Consider the following 20,706-nt stretch of genomic DNA (forward strand, 5'->3'; position numbering starts at 1 on the left):
AATCTTTCAGGTGACCTGGAATAAATGGCTGAATGATATTTTGAAGTACTGACGTTTCTTCTCTATTCTGCACTCACCAAAATTTTTCATTTAAAACACGAGAAGATCTCTTCTCTCCCCTCCCTGCACAACTAAGCATGAAACAATCACGGCAGAACCCAAAACATAAGTTGCAAATATTAGACTACCGGGCTAAAATAAAATGCCTTTCATCTACACAGAGGAAGGAGTCAGATATAGATTTGGTAAGTGAATGTTTCAACTCATGAAAACCAGACAAATGACACTATGGCCTGGAGATGAAGAGAAGGCAGGACCACAATGTAGTCTGAAGTCTTTAATGTAGTGGGGGTGGGTCATTAGCCCCTACCGAAATTATAGAACAGAAATAAGTTACAGTATTGCAGCTAATGTTCAGTGATGTATCAGTAAAGTCTTATGTTTATTATCTATTTAACATAACAGATTGAACACATATTCACTAGAAATTCTTAAACAAAAATTAAAAGATTTAGAACAAATATTTAGAACATTCATTTCAGTGACAGTCTTCATTCCTCCATGGTTCTAGAATAGCAAAATAAACTGAGTTTGTATCCAGTGCTAGACTCTTATTTTAAATCTAATAAATAGTGATATACCTAATAAATTAAAACAGACTACTATGCCAAGTTGTATAAGTCACATAAATGTAAACATACATTGAAGCAAACCTAAAATCCTCATTCACATTCACTACAAAACTTTATGCAGCATAAATTACAGTATAAACAGTGTAAATATGTCTCATTTTGCAATAGACTTCAGTTGCATAAGGTAAAACTTGAAGCTTCACCCAAGGATTTAGCAGCCTGAAATTTACCCAGCATAATATAAAGAAGTTGTGTTACCCTCCATGCAGGGAAACTTGAGAGCCCACATGGCAAAAAAAAAACCTAGGCCATTTCCCCAAGCAATGTGTCCTTCCATCTGGAAACAGGTGGATTTGATAAATAGTCACTAGAAGATCATGTTACCACAAATTATACACTGTTGTAGCCTCCCGAAGTAATTAAGTTATAACTATTAGAGGAAGAAACAAAACTATGAATTATTTTACAGTCCTTACAACTTGTACTATTTCCTGAGAATTTTGTATAGTAACACTTTGTAATACCTTTGTAAATAATTTGGAAGCCCACCCTCTCAATGCCCCCCAAAAAGAATGGATGTCATCACTGTAATCATCCTGGATAAAAAAGCACCTGCCACTCCAGGGGGAAGAAGCAACCAGAGTACACAGAATTTGATCATGAACAAGCCTCATTTTGTCTTTCCCTCCTAAGTTTCCAGTTCCACCTAGGCCTTTGATTCAATTCAGAAAGAGAGACCATACCAGCAAAAAAGCAGAAAAACTGGCGGAGGTGAAAGTTGATCACTACTTAACGTTGAGCAGAAAATAAGGACTTATTAAGCAATACTTCTAAATGATTTTCAGAATTCTAATCCTCTCATTCATTGACTTAAAAATAATGTATCTATTACTTAGGGGTCTGGCAAGGTAAAGGGCATCTCCTCTGATCTTTGCCCAAAAATTTTCCTAAAATACTCCATATTATAATATAGTCCATTATAATATATCCATATTATAAATGCATATATTTACTAACTTTCCTTAGGATGAAAAGATGGCTTAAATAATCATTCGCTTAGTTTTAACACCCAAAATAATGGTTGCTATGTAAATTCTAAGGTTTTTTCCCATAAAATAATAAAGAAGTTTACAGGAAGCCAAAAATAATTTAAATGAATCCAAGTTTAATTTAAAAGTTACATCTAAAAGAAGAGATGTACAAAGCAGCAGTTGTAGACTCATTAATAAAATGGAAAAGCTGGTTATTAGAAAATTCATGTAATTGCATCGATATGCTAATCTAAATTTTATGTATAAAGTTAATTTAAAGGTATGTAGAATAAGTATTAATTCTGACAATAACACTTGCATGCATATGGTAACAATATTTAACTAAAGGTATTATTAAATAGCAAAGAAATACTATTAATTTATAAAGAAGGTAGTTTTTCTATTCAACTACTAAAGTCCCAATTCTAATAAAACACATCAAAATTAACATACATTGAAGCAAACCTAAAATCCTCATTCACATTCACTACAAAACTTTATGCAGCATAAATTAAATAATTATGATTCATTTAATGTTTCATCTTTAGGTTCTTCATAATCTTCTTTGGGAAACATCCAAAGATAGGTTAATCTAAATTAAAAAATGACAAAATTGAATTCTTGTTAATATAAAATATCATCATCAGTAGTCACTGAAATTTTTTAGCATTTCTAAGGCTATAAAGCAACAGTTAGAAACTCCCTGTACTTGGCCGGGCGCGGTGGCTCAAGCCTGTAATCCCAGCAATTTGGGAGGCCGAGATGGGCGGATCACGAGGTCAGGAGATCGAGACCATCCTGGCTAACACGGTGAAACCCCGTCTCTACTAAAAGTACAAAAAACTAGCTGGGCGAGGTGGTGGGCGCCTGTAGTCCCAGCTACTCGGGAGGCTGAGGCAGGAGAATGGCGCGAACCCGGGAGGCGGAGCTTGCAGTGAGCTGAGATCCGGCCACTGCACTCCAGCCCGGGCTACAGAGCAAGACTCCGTCTCAAAAAAAAAAAAAAAAAAAGAAACTCCCTGTACTTAATTGTTTTAATGACTTTTACTTTCTCTAGTTGAACATAAAAAGTTTCCAACACACTCAGTGTGTAACTCATATTCTTCTTTTCAACTCCAACTCCTGCCAATACCTTTGGTGACTTCAACAGTCCCATTTACAAGAAATGTGTCACAGAAACATTGTATCACAGGCCTTCACCTCCAGGCCACTTACTCACAACCAAGGCCATTGCCTAGACAGTCATCACTGGAACCTGTGCTTTACCTCTAGGTGCTGAAACTTTTCAAATGTTCCTAGATAACATATTTTTATGCTCCTACCTTTTTAGACCCCTATACTCTCACTAAGCAAGGTCTCTGCCCTCCTTCGAACTCCCAATCCCGTGATCTTCTGCAAGTTTCATTTGTCTCCCTTCTCAGCCCCACAATAATCTCTCTCATTACTCCTGACTCCAAATAATCCCTGTAATCCCTATAATCCCCGACTCCAAAACTGAAAATTCCTCTTTATCCTCAGCATTGCCTGATACTCTGTACTCAGTCCTCTCCTCTCTCTTCATCTTCACATTAACGTTTTCATCTACATCTACTGTTAGAACTACATATGACCTTTATGCACTGCAGATATCACACTACCTCCCTTACAACACTTCCAATAACTTGCTTAGCATTTTTGCCTGGGTACCTCACTATTACCTAAAATTCAACATGCCAAAAGTAAAACTCAGTACCTTCATGAAATGAGTCCTTTCTCCTGACTTCCTTATTTCTTATTCTCTCAAAACTCAGTATCATCTTATCCCCATACCTGATCATTTGTCTTCTCTCTGCACCCTCTGCAACCCTCATTTAAGTGCATTTTACTTTTCACTTGGATGCTATTACAATCCCCAGATTTTCTTTTTCACCTCCTATTTCACCTCCATTCCAAATATTTCCACAAATGACATCATATTCTTTCTAAAATGCAAATCTGATAGCTCCACTGCTTTAAAATGTTCTTCATATTCATAAAGAAACAAGATATTTGCATACCCTTATTATCTTCCTATGAAATACTTATTAATTACAAAAGGAAAAATAGTAACTATAAATGGGTAACAACTTAACCAAGAGCTCAAAGTTAACATTATCAATAAGGGATCAGTGAAGATCACGTAACTCAAGATGCGATCCTTTGGAAAGTTATATTACATATACAACGTTCCAGCCAAAAAATGCATAACATGAATCAAATCATAAGTAGGCATCAGCAAGTCTTGAGAAATAGCCTGAAAAAATGACTGGCCTGTATTCTTCAAAAATATCAATATCAAAAAAGACAAAGAAAGCCTGAAAAACTGCTACAGATTACAGAAGACCAAAGAGACACGACAACTAAACACAATACATGATCCTGAACTGTATATCTAGTAGCAAAATTTTTTTTTAAATTCCTATTAAAGACACTATTAGGGGCAATAGGAAAAAAGTGAAATGTAGGTTATAAATTATGTTTCATATTGATGTTCAATTTCCTGAATTTGATAACTGTAGTGTGGTTACACAAAAAGATACCCCTGCTCTTAGGTTACACACACTGAAGTATTTATACACAGAGAGAGAAGAAGAATGAGCAAGCAAATGTGGCAAGATGTTAAAAAACAGCATATCTTAGTAAAGAGTATATTGGAGTGCTTTGTATTAGCCTAATAATCTTTCTGTAGATTCGAAATCATTTAGAATAAAAGATTAAGAAAATGGTCCATTTCTTCATTCCCTACTGAATGAAGTACAAATCCTCTGCCCAAAATTCAAGTTAGACTCTTAGAAATACTATCTCAGTATACTTTTATAACTTTCTTAGGTTACTGTGTCAAACAATCTTTAATCAAAGTGTACACTCCCTACACGTACATTCCCTAAACGTTTTCTTGACTCCGTGAATTTGCTCATGTTCATGTCTAAAATATACTCTCAGCTGGACACAGTGGCTCATGTCTGCAATTCCAACACTTTGGAAAGCTGAGGCAGCAGGATTACTTGAGGCTAGGAGTTCTAGACCAACCTGGGCAACATAGCTAGATCCCCAACTATACAAAATAAAAATTTAACTGGCCAGGCATGGTGGTGCATACTTGCAGTCCTATCTACTTGGGAGGGAATGCTGAAGTGGGAGGATCACTTGAGCCCAGGAGTTAGAGGCAGTAGTGAGCTATGATCGAGTGACTATATTCCAGGCTGGGTACAGAGTGAAACCCTGTCTCTTTAAAATAAAAAAATTTTAAAAAAAGGATAACTGTGTGTAGATTTCAGTAGATCAGTAGAGGTGACAAAAAAGAAAGTATCAGTAGACAGCCTAAAGAAAATCAGAGGTACATGACCAGAGGTCAAGGGTAGGATGGAGATTTAAGGGTAATATACCCAGGAAGAGTAGTTGAAGCTATAAAAATCTGTGAGTTATCTCAGAGTGAATATGTAAAGAGAGAATGGGGACAACAATTACTCCTAGGACAGCATTTGTTATTAGGTGGTAGCAAAGGTAAATATGGTAAGTGAGGCAGGACAAGGGCCATAACATAGCCTGCAGTGCAGGACACTAAGAAATAAAAAGGAGCAGTAGTAAAATAGCATGAAATACGACAATATATTCAAAGGAAAAGAGAACTAAGTAGAGGTATAAACAAAAAGAAGAAGATTCTGCCCTCAGAGGGTACAATAGAAAAAAAGAAGAAGAAGAAGGAAAAACATGGAGCATAACAGCATGACGGACATGGGGCCCAAATGAAGTTTTAAAGGTCAGGAAGTATTTTAACGAGCACCTACTATGTGCCAAACATTGGATTTAAGAAAGGAAATTGGCTGGAATTAGCAACAGTTGGTTATACACTAATGTTTGGAGAAGGGAGAATATAGAAGGGAAGGGAAAAAAATCTATACTCTATAATTATTACCTAAATAGAGTCTTACCAGAAGATAAGAAGATTCATCGTGTATAATTTGAGCCTGCAAACAACATAAAGAATAAGGAAAATTTCAGATGGCCTCTAGCACTGGTTTTCCCATTAATAAATACATATTATGGAATACAAGTTATAATACATTTTTAAACATAATTATGAGTTTTATAAAGAAGTTCTGTAATCTAGTTTAACACTGTAATGTAAAATAGTGAACTTGTTTGGAAGAGGCTATTTATGGAAACCACAGCGTATCATTTTAAGTTGTTAAATAATCCTTACAAGATTACATTTAAGAGAAGGCTTCTTGCTGAGGCAGAAAAGAATCCAACAAGTTCAAAGTTATGCAGTGATCTGAACTAGCACTCAGAAGCATGTCCAGGTTTTGTGCACACTGCTCTGCCTATTCAAACATCCTTTTCGTTTAAGGCATCTCTGACTACTTTTCTTTTTCCTATCCACCCCCCACCTCATTCTCCTCCTTTCCGGATAAGAAACGTGAAACACATTTTCACTAATCTGCCATTATTGCAAACAATTCATGCTACCACTGATGCAATATTATATGAACCGTAAGTTTCCACTGCTTGCAAAACGGCATTCTGTTTTCATGATTATCTTATGAAAATGTTCTTCATGAAATTAAATATTGCAGTTTTACTGACTATGAAACAGAAGTTGCCATAGAATGACTGTACTAAGAGCTCACAGAAACATTCATGATAGCATGTGCAGGAAAGAAAGACATGTTAAGGAAAGAAATGTATGTCAAGGAAAGAAAATAACTTGTGATTTATCAATTCACATGGCATTATTAGTTACATAAATTTTATCCAACTTAATTTTTTGAAAATCCAGAACTACAAATTATTTTAATAAACACACCAGACTACATCTAATTTTGCTCTGACCACGATATCAACTCAATAGTGATGCAGCTTTAGAGCACGGTTTAATTCATGAGTTGTTTTCCAGGAATGAAATAATGACATCAAGGCCATAACTCAAGGGCAGATTTTGTAAAATGCATTAAGCAGGAGTGTAGCTTCCATGGATAGGAAATGACTTCACCAAGTGATACAATGTATAATTTTATATTGCAGTTAAAATGTTTTTCTTCATCAATACTGATGAGCTTTGTAATTTCTATTTTTTAATTGCCATTAAGATTCACATTTAACAGAAAAGTATGTTCCCTTTGCTAAGTAAATTCCAGTCATTCCTTCTACATTCCTCCACTCACTCCTATACCTGTGCTCTCTGCACTCACTGCTTCTAGGTACTCTGTACTTGTAATTATGATGAACAGTGATAATATGCTAGTCTCATTTCTATAGTTCTGTATATTGAATGTGACAATTAAGAAAACTGCTGATCTCATGCGATCCCAGGATAACTAAACTGTTACAGAGACCACTCTTTTTAACACAATAAAAATTATGTTAACTTACTTTCCCTAGATAACCTTTGGCATTTCAGCCTGTGTCTATATTTTTCATTTTCTTCAAGCATTCTTGAAATGACTTTGTATACTCTATTCCATACTAAAACCTTAAAAAGATAAGCACAGTAAAAGAATGCTGAGCAGAAAAGTAGGAATATATTTTCATGGAGGCAACCGGGAATGACTCAATTGTGTTGTATGTCAATTGATATCATCATTATAAGCCTATATCAGCATTTAGAGAACTAAAACCTAAGTGTAATTGTTTACCCACAATCACTGAAATATCTGTTCTCTTCTTTGAAATTCCTAGAATTTCCCCCCGTAGTATTTAAATTAACAGTCCTGGATGAAGTTGCCTTTCAAAGGCAATGACTATAAAGTCCAACCTAATTGATTCTAACACATTCCATTCTGAAAGGCAATTTTTAAAAATTGTGAATTTATATTCCCATGATTAAACCATTGGGCAATGATTTTATTTTTAAATGTATTTTATTTCAGTTAAGAACTAAGTATTTCTCCTAGGACACACCAAAGCAATAGGACTAGAGAATGTAAATATACTGGCAGAGAAAGAACAAGGATTATAGAATCAAACAAATACATCTAGGCTCAAATTCTGGCTTTGCCATTTTCCAGTTGCCTGACAATGGGAGAGTATTTTAATCTCATCTAGGAATAACTTCATACACTGGATTATAAGAATTAAGGAAAAAATATTTAATACATATGTAAAGCACTTACCCCAGTATCTGGCACACACTAATTAAAAGGAAGTATTGGTTACTGCTCTTTTCTCCTCACCTAAAAGGAACTGGTTCTCAGAAGAAACATCTCTTAGTACAGTAGGAAAATTAGATGCTCACTCAAAATATATTTGGTACAAGAGTTAGTAACCTCTAATGCTATTTTGTACCATACACAGATATCAAACAACTCAAAGCTCAGAAACAACACAATGTTATGTGTCACTATCAACCAATAACTTCTTTAAACTGAATATTAATGATGCTGTGAAGTATAAACATACAGTGGCAATCAAAGATCTGCAGAGCATCTGATCTTGAATATGTTCAAAACACTCAAGTTACCATGACATTTGGACAACTAGCAGCGAGAACAGTTCAGCAGCAGTGGATCATCCTTCTCAGATTGCCTGCTAGAAACCTATTACATATTCCTTGTCTTTAAAAAGACCACTATAGATACATTATTACTTTCTATGAAATCTGTGATTTTCTTCTTATACTACATTATCTGTCACAGTTTATTATCTTCTATGGAACATATATCATGCTTTGAAAAATCCTCCAATGGGGTTACATTTTGATTAAAATGTGTTTTATACCTTCACTGGTATAACACTGGAAGGACAATTCTTTATGGTTAATAAATATTTCCAAACCCAGTTCCATTTCTGCTGAATTACTTCTATTTCTCATTTCAGAAAATTAAATTATTCAAAAGATGGAACTATTTTCACTGTCTTGAATATCTTTACAGAGGATGATCTAAAATTCAAATATTGCTCATTCTCCTTCATAGCAATATACCTTTTTCTTTTTCTTCATTATTTTGGAAGCTTCATTCAATGGTATGGGAAAATCAAACTTTTTAGCTGCATCCTTCTGGATTAAACCTAATATTTAAGAAGAAAGTGAAAAGGTCAACATATGTAAGGATTTACTATTTGAAAATAGAGGCCATATAAATGTTTCCTGAGGTCTCTTTGAGGATTTTTATACTTGTTGGTATATTTCTGATCACCAGGTAATACTGGTTTACCAGTTCACTAACAACATGTTGAAAACAACCAAGAAAACTAGACATAATCGGGCAAGTACCTAGAAAATCATCCAGCTAGTTCAGTCTTCCTTTTCTGGTTTGTAAGGCTAGTCCCAAAAAGACCAACAACAGAATGAACAAATACCAGATAACATATCTTGCCCCAGCGTATCTCTACAGTCTCCATTCTTCTCAGTGAACTCCAGACAGACACTACACTTCCAACTACACAATACTACACAATACCTTGTGGTTCCTCAAACGTATCTAATTCCTAAGACTTTCAGCACACACACACACACACACACACACACACACCCCCACACACCTCCCAGGCAAATTTCTACCTGTTCTTCAAGACTCAGCTCACACGTACCTCTTCTCTACAGCCTTCCCTCAAGCACACGCAGCTCAACACCCAGCACTGGCTCCCAGAACACCTTCTTCACAGCACTCAGCCCACCTTTTTATCACGCGTTTCCTCCACTAGGCTCTGACCTCCTGGAGGGCAGTGGTCATGTGTGTCTTACTCATCTTCCCACTCACACTACCACGCACACAGTAGTATAATAAGGGTTATCCAGAGTGAACGGGCTTCCTGAATACTCACTAAACCATGCTGCCTTCCCAAACGTTAACTGTTAGAGGAAAACCCAAGGGTTTGTTTTTCCAAAGACAAAATTATAAAATAATGAGCATGTGTTCCCCGAAAGCCTTTCTATTGGCTCTCATTTTGTCTAGAATATTCCCTCACCTCAACCCTTCCCCACCTTGTTCCTGCCCTACCACTGCTCTATATCTCACTTGCTTCTACTCATTCAATACTTAGCTTTCCAGGGAGCCTTCTCTGATCTGACAAAGCACCCTCTGCTCAGGTATCATAGGATTTATGACACCGTTTACTTGAGGAGAGTGTTTTATTCTTCACTGGAGATCCAGTATCCACTTCTACAGATACCAGCTATACAACAAGTATTCCATTTATTGAATAAACTAGAATATGTTCTAAAATGGCATTTCTGAATTTGTGAGAAACATGCCACTGATTTGGAGCAGGTCACAGACATACAGACATAGCACTAAGGAATATTAACTCGTGGTGAGAAACTCATTCCCTTTCCAGTGTTTTTCAATCTTCTGATTACCTTTGGGAGAAAGGCTAAGTTTGGTACCAGCATGTCATTAAGACTTCTCTAAGACTTGTTCGTCTCCCTTTGTGACCACAGACAGCTCTCAGCAGACAACCTACTTAGCTAGAATTTAATAATACTGTTTTGCCTTTATTATATTTGTTTCTAATTAATTTCTATTTATAGCAAATGGTACAGGTTTTCCACTGAAGTAATGATTTAAAGTGTTCTAAAAAGAAATTTAATTAAAAGGGAAAATGTACCTATTTAAATAAATATATTAAGTAAATAACAGTACAAATGATATGTAGGTATGCCATAGGAAAATAAGTTTGGGAAACTCTGCTCTCCACGTACCCATATCTATCGTTCCCTCTAAATGCCTACAACCTTTGGAATACTATATTTGCATCATTCCCAAATGCTTCTTGTTTGCAAGCCTTACCCAACATAAACCTATACTCCTTGAGAAAGCATAGGAGTCATCAAGTCTACCTGTAATTACTTGGGGATCTAAAATACAACAAGTACAGAAGATATGAAAAAGAAAAAAGACATATTTCTTCACTCATTTTGTGTATTGTACTGAGACTAGCTCCACTGTATTTCATGGATTTCGTCCTGACTTATGTTTCAAATCTTTCTCTAGTCCTCTTTCCACCCACTCTGACTCAGTCATTCTTCCTAATCGCTGTCCATCACTGATCCATACTCAGCACTTTGTTCACATGTTTTCCCCACCTAATTCTCCTATCTTAGCCCCACGTGTAAATCTCATGGAGCTTCCACCACCATGAAGCCTTCCCTGATTCTCTCATTCCCCAAATTATTCACCACTTCCAAAGGATTCATTTGTACTTCCACAATAGCATTCATCATCTTCCATTATGTATAAATTATAAATGTAGCTTTCAAGTTCTGTAAGGACAGGGAACTGGCCTGATTTATTAGTCTTATTTGAAATGTTAGAAGAGTTGATTTGCCTACTCCTGAATCTCTAAACTTCAGTACATTTTCCAAACAGCTTATAGTTTATCTTCCAAAAGTGCAGCTGTCTCTGATAACTTTACTCCACCCCACCATTCAAAAATCTTCAGTGACGATAAAAATGACAGTCTTCAAGGTATTCCATAATGTGGTCCAAAACTTACTTTTCATTCATTCAATAAACAGTACATGTCCACTGTGTGCTAGACATGCTAATCACCATCTTCCCTTCAAGCCATCTCTGTTCAATGTGCCAGCATTTACTGGGCACTTATTCTGTGCCAAACACTGTGCTAGGCACTCTGCAGGTATTACTTCATTTAACCTTCACAGCAACCCTTTAAGGTAGGAACCATTACCCCCATTTTACAGATAAGGACACTGAGAATAATAGTGGTTAACTAACTTGGCCAATATTATCCTGCTGACAAATGACAGAACCAAGGATTATGTCTTTCTGACTTCAAAGCCAATGCTCTTGATAACCTCTACTGTCCCACTAGTGATTTCTCTATTCATGTCCCCTGATTTTCTGCATCTATGCCTCTTCTTTCCTTGAACTTGACTATCAAAGCTATTCTCAGCTCACTCTTACAACACTCATATCTACTAGTTTATATTCCCATTATTCATTAATAAGTCCCTTGAGAGCAGACTACTTGTCTGACACATCTGTGTCACTAACACCTGACCTAGGGCCCACAACATGATAAGTTTTAAGTAAATGTTACTGAAAAAATAATTCATTTTTCCCCCATAGAGGGTGACACATTTAATTAATGTCTACTTAATATTAACATTAAGGGCTGGGTGTGGTGGTTCACACCTGTAATCCCAGCACTTTGGGAGGCCAAGGTGGGTAGATCACCTGAGGTCAAGAGTTCAAGACCAGCCTGGCCAACATGGTGAAATCCCGTCTCTACTAAAAATACAAAATTAGCTGGGCGTGGTGGCACATGTCTGTGGTCCCAGCTACTTGGGAAGCTGAGTCAGGAGAATCACTTGAACCTGGGAGGCAGAGGTTGCAGTGAGCTGAGATCACACCACTGCACTTCATCCTGGGAGACAGTGCCAGACACTGTCTCAAAACAAAAACAAACATTAAGTACACCCAAGACTGAGTAAAACCTAAGCACTTAAGCACTTTCTGGCTTGGTTTAAATGTAAGTCTACCCCAGGACCCCCTTCCCTTGACTATATCCTTGACTTCGCAAGCACAGCAGGGTGGTCACTGACGTTAGTAGCTCCATTATCCATCCAGTTGCCCAGCACAGAGACTTCAGACTCGACCACAATTCTTCCTTCTCTCTCAGTAAGCTATGCGATCCTGTCCATTCTGCCTCCACCGCCAATGCCTTAGTTCAGGCCTTCACTCTTTCCACTGGACTACCGTAACTGCCTCGTAACTGTTCTCTGGCCTCCAGTCTCTCCCACCCCCCAATTCCTTTGTGGCAGGGGTAACATGATCAGATCCAGAGGAAGGAGAACTAGGAGGCTGGACCGAGAAGAAGCTCCAAAACACTTCCCAAAGCCAAACTTGCACCAAAAAAAAGATCATGGTTACTGTTTGGTGGTCTGCTGCCAGTCAGATCCACTATAGCTTTCTGAATCCTGGCAAAACCATTACATCTGAGAAGCATGCTCAGCAAATCGACGAGACGCACCAAAAACTGCAATGCCTGGAGGCAGCACCGGTCAACAGTAAGGGCCCAATTCTCCACAACGATGACAGACCATACACTGCACAACCAACGCTTCAAAAGTTGCACAAATTGGGCCACAAAGTTTTGCCTCATCCACCATATTCACCTGATCTCTTGCCAACCAACTACCACTGCTTCAGGCATCTGGACAACTTTTTGCAGGGAAAACGCTTCCACAGCCAGCAGAACACAGAAAATGCTTCCCCAGTGTTCATCACATCCCAAAGTGTGGACTTTCACACCACAAGAATAAACACTCATTTCTTGTTGGCAAAAATGTGTTGATTGTAATGGTTCCTATTTTGATTAGTAAAGATGTGTTTGAGCCTAGTTATAATGACTTAAAAGTCAAGGTCCAAAACCACAATTACTTTTGCACCAACCTAACAAATTATCAAAGTAAATTTAGTTCTGAAAGAATAGCAAACAAAATATTTACATAGTTTTCAATTTGAGATTTTTTTTCAGTCTAACCTGCCTCTAAGTCACTCTCTCCTGTACAGCACGGACTAATAAATCTGACCCCATCACTTTTCTTTTTTTTTTTTTTTTTTTTGAGACAAAGTCTTGCTTGTCACCCAGGCTAGAGTGCAGTGGCACGATCTCGACTCACTGCAACCTCCGCCTCCTGGGTTCAAGCCATTCTCCTGCCTCAGCCTCCTCAGTAGCTAGGATAACACACGCGTACCACCACACCTGGCTAATTTTTTATTTTTAGTAGAGACGGGGTTTCACCATGTTGGCCAGGCTGGTCTCAAACTCCTGACCTCGTGACCTGCCCGCCTTGGCCTCCCAAAGTGTTGGGATTACAGGCTTGAGCCACCGTGCCCGGCTCCTATCACTTTTCTTATTCACAATCTTTTAATGCAGGGCTTCTGGGTAGCTGAAGACAACAGCAAGCAAAAACCACACCCTCAGCATTACTTTAAGACAAAGGATGTTGAAGCTGCAAAATAACTGTAAGTAAAATGAGAGAAAAACATTAAATTGCTGCTCTATGATCCCATATGCCCTAGACCTACAGGGGCTCTGGCCAGCAGGGAAGAGAAACTAGAAACACTACAAAAATGCCTCAGAAGAGCTGAAGTGACCAATATTAAGATTACATGCATTCTAAATCTGAAAATACTAAAAAAATAACTAGGCAAATCAGAGTACAGACTATACGGAAGAAATTTAAAGAGACAGACACAACACAGAATGCCAAGCATACAATATAATGGACAGACTCAGTTTAAAGGGGCAAGCAAGATTTAAAGGAGCAGTCTTCCAATGGCATGGTTTCTGAGGTGAAAAGAGCAAAAAGGATGATAAGTTAGGTTACAGAGAAAACACCAGTAACATCCATAAAATGAAGGCATCACAAACAATACTCTTGATCACAATAAACCCACCGTTTACTAGCAAAATTTAAAAATAAAACTCTGAGACGCTCTGAAAACTTAAAAATTTTAAATCTATTAAGTAACTCTATGGAAAAGAGTTAAAAATTACAGAATTTCTTTTAAAAATAGTAACAATGAAAACACTACATACTGGAAACTATGGGATGTATTTAAAGTAGTGGTTAGAAGAAAATTCATTGCACTAAACACTTAATAACAAGAATAAAAATAAATGAATTAAATGTCCTGCTCACAAAAAAAGTATAAGAACAAAGTAAACCCAAAGAAAGAACAAGAAATAATAATATTAAAAGCAGAAATTAATGAGGAAGAGACTAGAGAAACAAAATATCTAATTAATAAATCAGAACTTTGATTTTTCTTTTTTAGAGACAGGTTCTCATTCTGTCTCTCCAGGCTGAAGGCCATATCATAGCTCACTAAAGCCTTGAACTGCTGGCCTTAAGCAATCCTCCCATCTCAGCCTCCCAAAGTGGTAAACTTCGAGGTGTGAGGCACTGTACCTGGCCAAAATCTTAGTTTAAAAAAAAATTAACAAAACAGACAAAATGTTGGCTAATTTGATCACAAAAAAAGGAGAGTGCATGTATATACAGGAAAAGAAACGACAAGAGGGAAATAACCATTAAAACGCAAGAAAATGTTTAAACATCATAAGACACTACTTTGCAGACATCTATGCAAACGAATTTGGAAACCCAGATGAAACAGATAATTCCTTAAGGAAATACAGGTTACTAAAATTGACCTATTAGAGTTAGGAAGCCTACAAAGGTCAATCTCCATAGAAAATATAGAGAAGGTTATTAAGGAATTATCCCACAAAAAGCACTAGGTCCTAATAGTTACAGAAGAATTCTACCTAAACTTCAAAGACAAGATAATCCCAACATTCTATAAATTATCCAAGAGCATAGAAAAGGAAAAATTCCTGATTCCTTTTATGAAGTAAACACAGCTCTGATACCTAAACCCGATAAAGGAGTACAAAGAAAAACTAAAGATCACTATCCCTCCTGAATACTGATGCAAAAATTATATAAACAAATTAGCAGAGTCCAACACTATATTAGGAAAATAACACACTAAAACCAAGTAGAATTTACTTCAGGAATGCAAGGTTGGTACAATAATCAGAAATCCATTTATATTACATTCCATATTAATAAATAAATCTAAAGAAAAAGAGTATCTCCATAGACCTGAGAAATCCTCTGACAAAAATCAACACCCATTCATGATAAAAAAAAAAAAAAAAAAACTGAAAAAATAAGTATTGAGGGATACTTTGTAATATTTGAAATATATAATCCTTAGACAGATAGCCAGCACCTTATTTAATGGGGAAACACTATAGGCATCTCCCCTACAGTCAGGAACAAGGCTAAGGTGCCCGCTATCTCCAATAGTATTCAACATTGCCCTTGAGGTATTAGCAAATGCAATTAGACAAATCTATTGCAGGCAAAGAATGGTTGAAAAAGAAACAAAATTATATCTCTTTACAAATAATATATATTGATACCTGGAAAATCCTGAGAATCAAGGATAAAACTAATAATAAAAGTGTCCAGTGAGTTAATAGGATCTAAAATTAGCATGCAAAAACCAATAGGCTAAGTGAAAGAAGCCAGTCACAAAAGCCCACATACTCTATGACTCAACATATATGAAATGTCCAAAATGGTTAAATCTATGGAGACAGAAAACAGATTAGTACTTGGTTAGGGCTGAGCTCATGCATAAAGGAGGGCAAATAGGGAGAATGGTGAGCAATGTTTAATGGATACAGGGGTTCTCTTGGGGTTAAAAATATTCTAAAATAGTGGTGATGGTTACACAACCATGAATATGTCAACTATGCATGCAAAATGAGTGAACTGCATGCACTGTGAACTACAGTTTAATAAAGTTGTTATTTTATGAGTACAGGTGATGGAAATGTTCTATATCTCGATTATGGTGGCAGTTACCAGGGTGTGTATAAATCTGGCAAACCTCTTCAAAACACATGTAAATTAATCCTCGGTAAAGTTGATTTAGAAAAACCAAGAGAGGGCTGGGCTTGGTGGCTCAAGCCTGTAATTCCAACACTTGGGGAGGCTGAGGCGGGTGGATCGCCTGAGGTCAAGAGTTTGAGACCAGCCTGGTCAACATGGTGAAACTCCATCCCTACTAAAAATAGAAAAAAAATTAGCTGGGCGCGGTGGCAGGTGCCTGTAATCCCAGCTACTTGGGAGGCTGAGGCAGAAGAACCACTTGAACTAGGAGAGCGGAGGTTGCAGTGAGCCAAGATCATGTCATTGCACTCTAGCCTGGGCAAGAGGGCAAGACTCTGTCTCAAAAGCAAGGAAAAGGAAAAACCAAGAGAGGCCTGGCCCAGTGGCTCATGCATGTAATCCCAGGGCTGGGAGGCTGAGGCAGGAGGATCACTTGGGCCCAGGAGTTCAAGACCAGCCTGGGTAACATAGGGAGACCCCCATGTCTACAAAAGATAAAAAAGCAGCTGGGCATGGGGGTGCCCACCTGTGGTCCCAGCTACCCAGGAGGCTGAGGTCAAGGCTTCAGTGAGCCTGTGATTGGACCACCACACTCCAGACTGAGTGACACAGCAAGAACCCGTCTCAAAAAAAAATAAACTGGCTTCCTATACACAATAAGCATTTAGAGGGCATTACATAAAAAGAAACTCCATTTACAACAGCAAAGAAGATTAAATATTTAGGAATAAATTGATCAAGACATATGCAAAACCTATGGGAGGCTAATTTTTGAATTTAAGACATTTCCTGGTTTAAACGTAAAGCTCATGCTGTTTTTAGTTAGGATGACTCAACAGCACCCAGAAGTCAGTCCTCCAGGTGAGGGGGGTTCACGAAGTCAACCAATCTCCCTCCGCCAGAACGGCAACACGCAGGACAAAGCCTCCGTGAGGGGGCCGTAAAGGCTGCATTCAACAGCCTCTCCTGTCAGGTGCCCGTCCCGGCTACCGCTAGTCCTCTGAAGGGAATTACTTGGCTTCTACTTTGCCCGCGCTTGCTCGCAACACGGCTTGACAGGAAAGCGGCCCCCAACCTCCCACGTGCCGCAAGATGGCGCCCACCAGGTGACCCTGCCCCGCCCCGCCCCGCCGCGCCCCGCCCCGCCCCGCCGCGCCCCGCCCCGCCCCGCCGCGCCCCGCCCCGCCCCGCCGCGCCCCGCCCCGCCCCGCCGCGCCCCGCCCCGCCCCACCGCGCCCCGCCCCGCCCCGCCGCGCCCCGCCCCGCCGCGCCCCGCCCCGCCCCGCCGCGCCCCGCCCCGCCCCGCCGCGCCCCGCCCCGCCCCGCCGCGCCCCCCCCCCGCCCCGCCGCGCCCCGCCCCGCCGCTCCCGGTCCCGCCCCGCCCCGCCCCTCCGCGCCCCGTCCAGCCGCGCCCCGTCCCGCCCCGCCGCTCCCGGTCCCGCCCCGTCCCGCCGCGCCCCGTCCGGCCCCGCCGCGCCACGTCCCACCGTGCCACCTGCACGCGCCGACGGTCTGGTGCCGCTTCGCACGCTCGACGTCCGCAGCTGGGAGGAGGCAGGGGCCGCGGCCTCCACACCAAGGGTCGTGGCAACCCTGGGCCGGGAACCAGAGGGCAACTCACTGCCACCCTGGACTCCCGCCACCGCCGGTGCTGCCCTCGGCTTCTCCTGGCGACAGCCAGCCCTGGACCCCTGACCCGAAAGGCCTTGAGCTCCGCGGCCGCCTAGCTGCAGGACGCCACCGCACTGATGCGAGCCGAAGCGCGTCACATAGACGAAGCGCGCCGAGTCCTGCTCCCGACCCCGGCCTGCCGCCGCCATGGCAGCCTCAGTCAACGGCTGCCCGGCCCTCAGCAAACACGATGCTCCAGGCGCCGGACGGCCCACTGTGCAGTCGAGGGGTGCGGGGAGCGGTTAGGGCCAGACCACCCTGCGGGGATTGCGGGGAGGGAGTTAGGGCCGGATCACCCTGCAAGGATGCGGGAGGGGGTTAGGACCAGACCACCCCGTGGGGATGGGGGAGGCACAGGGTTAGGGCCAGACCATGGCGCCGGGATGAGGGGGACAGATGTAGGGCCGGACCACCCCGTAGGGATGCTGTGACGGGGTTAGGGCCAGACCACCGCATGGGGATGCGGGGGAGGAGGTTAAGGCTGGACCATCCCACAGGGATGGGGGGGATGGCGCTAGGGCAGGACCACCCACTAGGGATGGGGTGACGGGGTTAAGGCCAGATCACCACATGGGGGTGGCGGGGACCACCATGCAGGGTGGGGCAGGGAGGTTAGGGCCGGACCACTGCTGGGGGCTGGAGGGAGAAAGCTGGGCTTGAGGAGCGAGGGAGCTGGTCACTGTGTGGGCTGCAGGAGTCGGGGAAGTGCATGCTGCTGGGAAGTGAGAGGCACAGGAGAGATGGAGAGAAATGGAAAGAGGGCGGGTGCTGGGTTGGGGACGATGATGAGGTACAGACCCCTCAGAGGAAATGAGCTACTCCAAGAACAGGGTGGGAGAAAGGGACCAGGTCACTACTAGGGAGACACCCCCATGCTTGGGTACAGGAGGATTTCAGAGTGAGGAACCCACACAGGACTTGAGCAGCCTGGAGCACCAGCCACGTGAATCTGGGAGCCTCGGGGAGAACACAGAGCCCTTGGCTGCCCGAAGGTTCCAGTATGCCCTTGGCCTGGCAGGTGGTGGTGATGGAGCCATGATCCCCAAGGGCTGAGGGGACAGGGATGTGAGGCCCAACCTCGTTAGGCACTGGCCAGCTGGGTTATTTGGGCAAGCCCTTTACCCTCTCTCTCTCCTTTTTCCTTTTTTTTTTTTTTTTTTTTTTTTTTTGAGATGGAGTCTCCCTCTGTCACCCAGGCTGGAGTGCAGTGGTGCGATCTCGGCTCACTGTAACCTCCACGACCCAGGTTCAAGCGGTTCTCCTGCCTCAGCCTCCCGAGTAGCTGGGATTACAAGGATGAGCCACCACACCCCACTTATTTTTGTATTTTTAGTAGAGATCAGGTTTCACCATGTTGGCCAGGCTGGTCTTGAACTCCTAACTTCAGGTGATCCGCCGGCCTTGGCCTCCCAAAGTGCTGGGATTACAGGTGTGAGCCACCGCGCCCAGCCGCTTTCCTTTTCTGAGCCTCCAGTGTCTTCAGATGTAAACTCAGGAGAACTGAGTTGTGAGGATGAATCAAAATAAGGTGTATATTCAGCATCTGGCACACAGCGAGAGATAGTTGTCCATTCAGGACATAACCTGTGAGGTGCATATTGTAATTTCTTTACATTTAAACTTTACAAATAGGTTTCCCACTAACCCTTTCTTCCCGCCCACCCCCCCCCCCCCCCCCGCCTTTGTCAGAGTCTTGCTCTTTCGCCAGTGCTGGAATCCAGTGCCAGGGCTGGAGTCCAGTGATGCAATCTTAGCTCATTGCAATCTCTGCCTCCCATGTTTAAGCGACTCACCTGCCTCAACCTCCGGAGACTGCAGGTGTGCACCACCACACCCAGCTAATTTTTGGCTTGGCTAATTTTTGTATTTTTAGTAGAAATAAGGTTTTGCTATGTTGGTCAAGCTGGTCTTGACCTCCTGGGCTCAAGCAATCTGCCAGCCTTGGCCTCCCAAAATGCTGAGATTAGAGGTGTGAACCACTGCGCCCACCTGACCATCTCTTTAAATTCATGTACCATTTTATGCCAGAGGAACTGGGACTCCAAAATGTGAAGTTACTTCCCCAAAGTAATAGGCAGTGACAGAAACATACTTTCTCAAACATTTGTTATTGAATTATATGCAGAAAGCTGCACAAATCATCACTATGGAGATGGCTGAATCTTTACACAGTGAATATACTTGTGTAAGATCCATCAAGGTTAAGAAATGGTGCACCACAGAAACACCTCATGTCCTCACCCAGTCACCATCCTTTTCCTTTTTTTGGTTTCAGATGTCATCAGTGGCCAGATGCCAGTAATACCAGGACTTTGGGAGGCTGAGGAGGGCGCTTCAGCTATAGAGGTCAAGGCTGCAGTGAGCCCTGATCACACCACATCACTCCCCCTGGGCAATGCAGCAAGACCCTTTCTCCAAAAAAAAAAAAAAAAAAAAAAAAAAAAAGTCGTCAGTTAGGTTTATCCATTTCATTTAGTTTTTTTTTTTTTTTTTGAGACGGAGTCTTGCTGTCGCACAAGCTGGAGTGCAGTGGCGCAATCTCGGCTCACTGCAACCTCCGCCTCCCAGGTTCATGCCATTCTCCTGCCTCAGCCTCCTGAGTAGCTGGTACTGTAGGCACCTGCCACCACGCCCGGCTAATTTTTTGTATTTTTTAGTAGAGACAGGTTTCACCATGATAGCCAGGATGGTCTCCATCTCCTGACCTCATGATCCGCATGCCTTAGCCTCCCAAAGTGCTGGGATTACAGCCGTGAGCCACCGCGCCTGGCCCTAATTTACTTCTTTCACTCAAGTTATGTCAGTGAGATACATGTTATTGTGAAACCGAGAACTAACCTGAATAAACTCACAAAACTTAACCTACCTTGCTTGCTTTACATTGCTTGCTTCTGGTTGTTCTTAAAACGAGGTGGGCAGATCACTTGAGGTCAGGAGTTCAAGATCAGACTGGCCAACATGGTGAAACCCCGTC

The 20,706-nt window shown here is 41.3% G+C and overlaps 1 protein-coding gene across 2 annotated transcripts; it reads right to left on the reverse strand.

The window, feature by feature from the left end:
- Positions 1-1,766: 1,766 nt before the first annotated feature.
- On the reverse strand, positions 1,767-18,047 carry C6H5orf47 (chromosome 6 C5orf47 homolog). 2 transcript variants are annotated; one of them, XM_071098077.1, is made up of 5 exons: positions 17,557-18,033; positions 8,604-8,689; positions 7,055-7,154; positions 5,614-5,649; positions 1,771-2,255 (listed from the first exon to the last, which is right to left on the reverse strand). In XM_071098077.1, the coding sequence occupies exons 1-4, from the start codon at positions 17,879-17,881 to the stop codon at positions 5,630-5,632; spliced, it is 531 nt and encodes a 176-aa protein (XP_070954178.1). In that variant the 5' UTR covers positions 17,882-18,033; the 3' UTR covers positions 1,771-2,255; positions 5,614-5,629. The 2 variants fall into 2 exon arrangements, with proteins under 2 accessions (XP_070954179.1, XP_070954178.1); XM_071098078.1 differs by lacking the exon at positions 7,055-7,154 and having other exon boundaries at positions 1,767-2,255; positions 17,557-18,047.
- Positions 18,048-20,706: the final 2,659 nt, after the last annotated feature.

The sequence above is a fragment of the Macaca nemestrina genome, chromosome 6, assembly GCF_043159975.1.
Source record: "Macaca nemestrina isolate mMacNem1 chromosome 6, mMacNem.hap1, whole genome shotgun sequence".
Classification (NCBI taxonomy): Eukaryota; Metazoa; Chordata; class Mammalia; order Primates; family Cercopithecidae; genus Macaca; species Macaca nemestrina.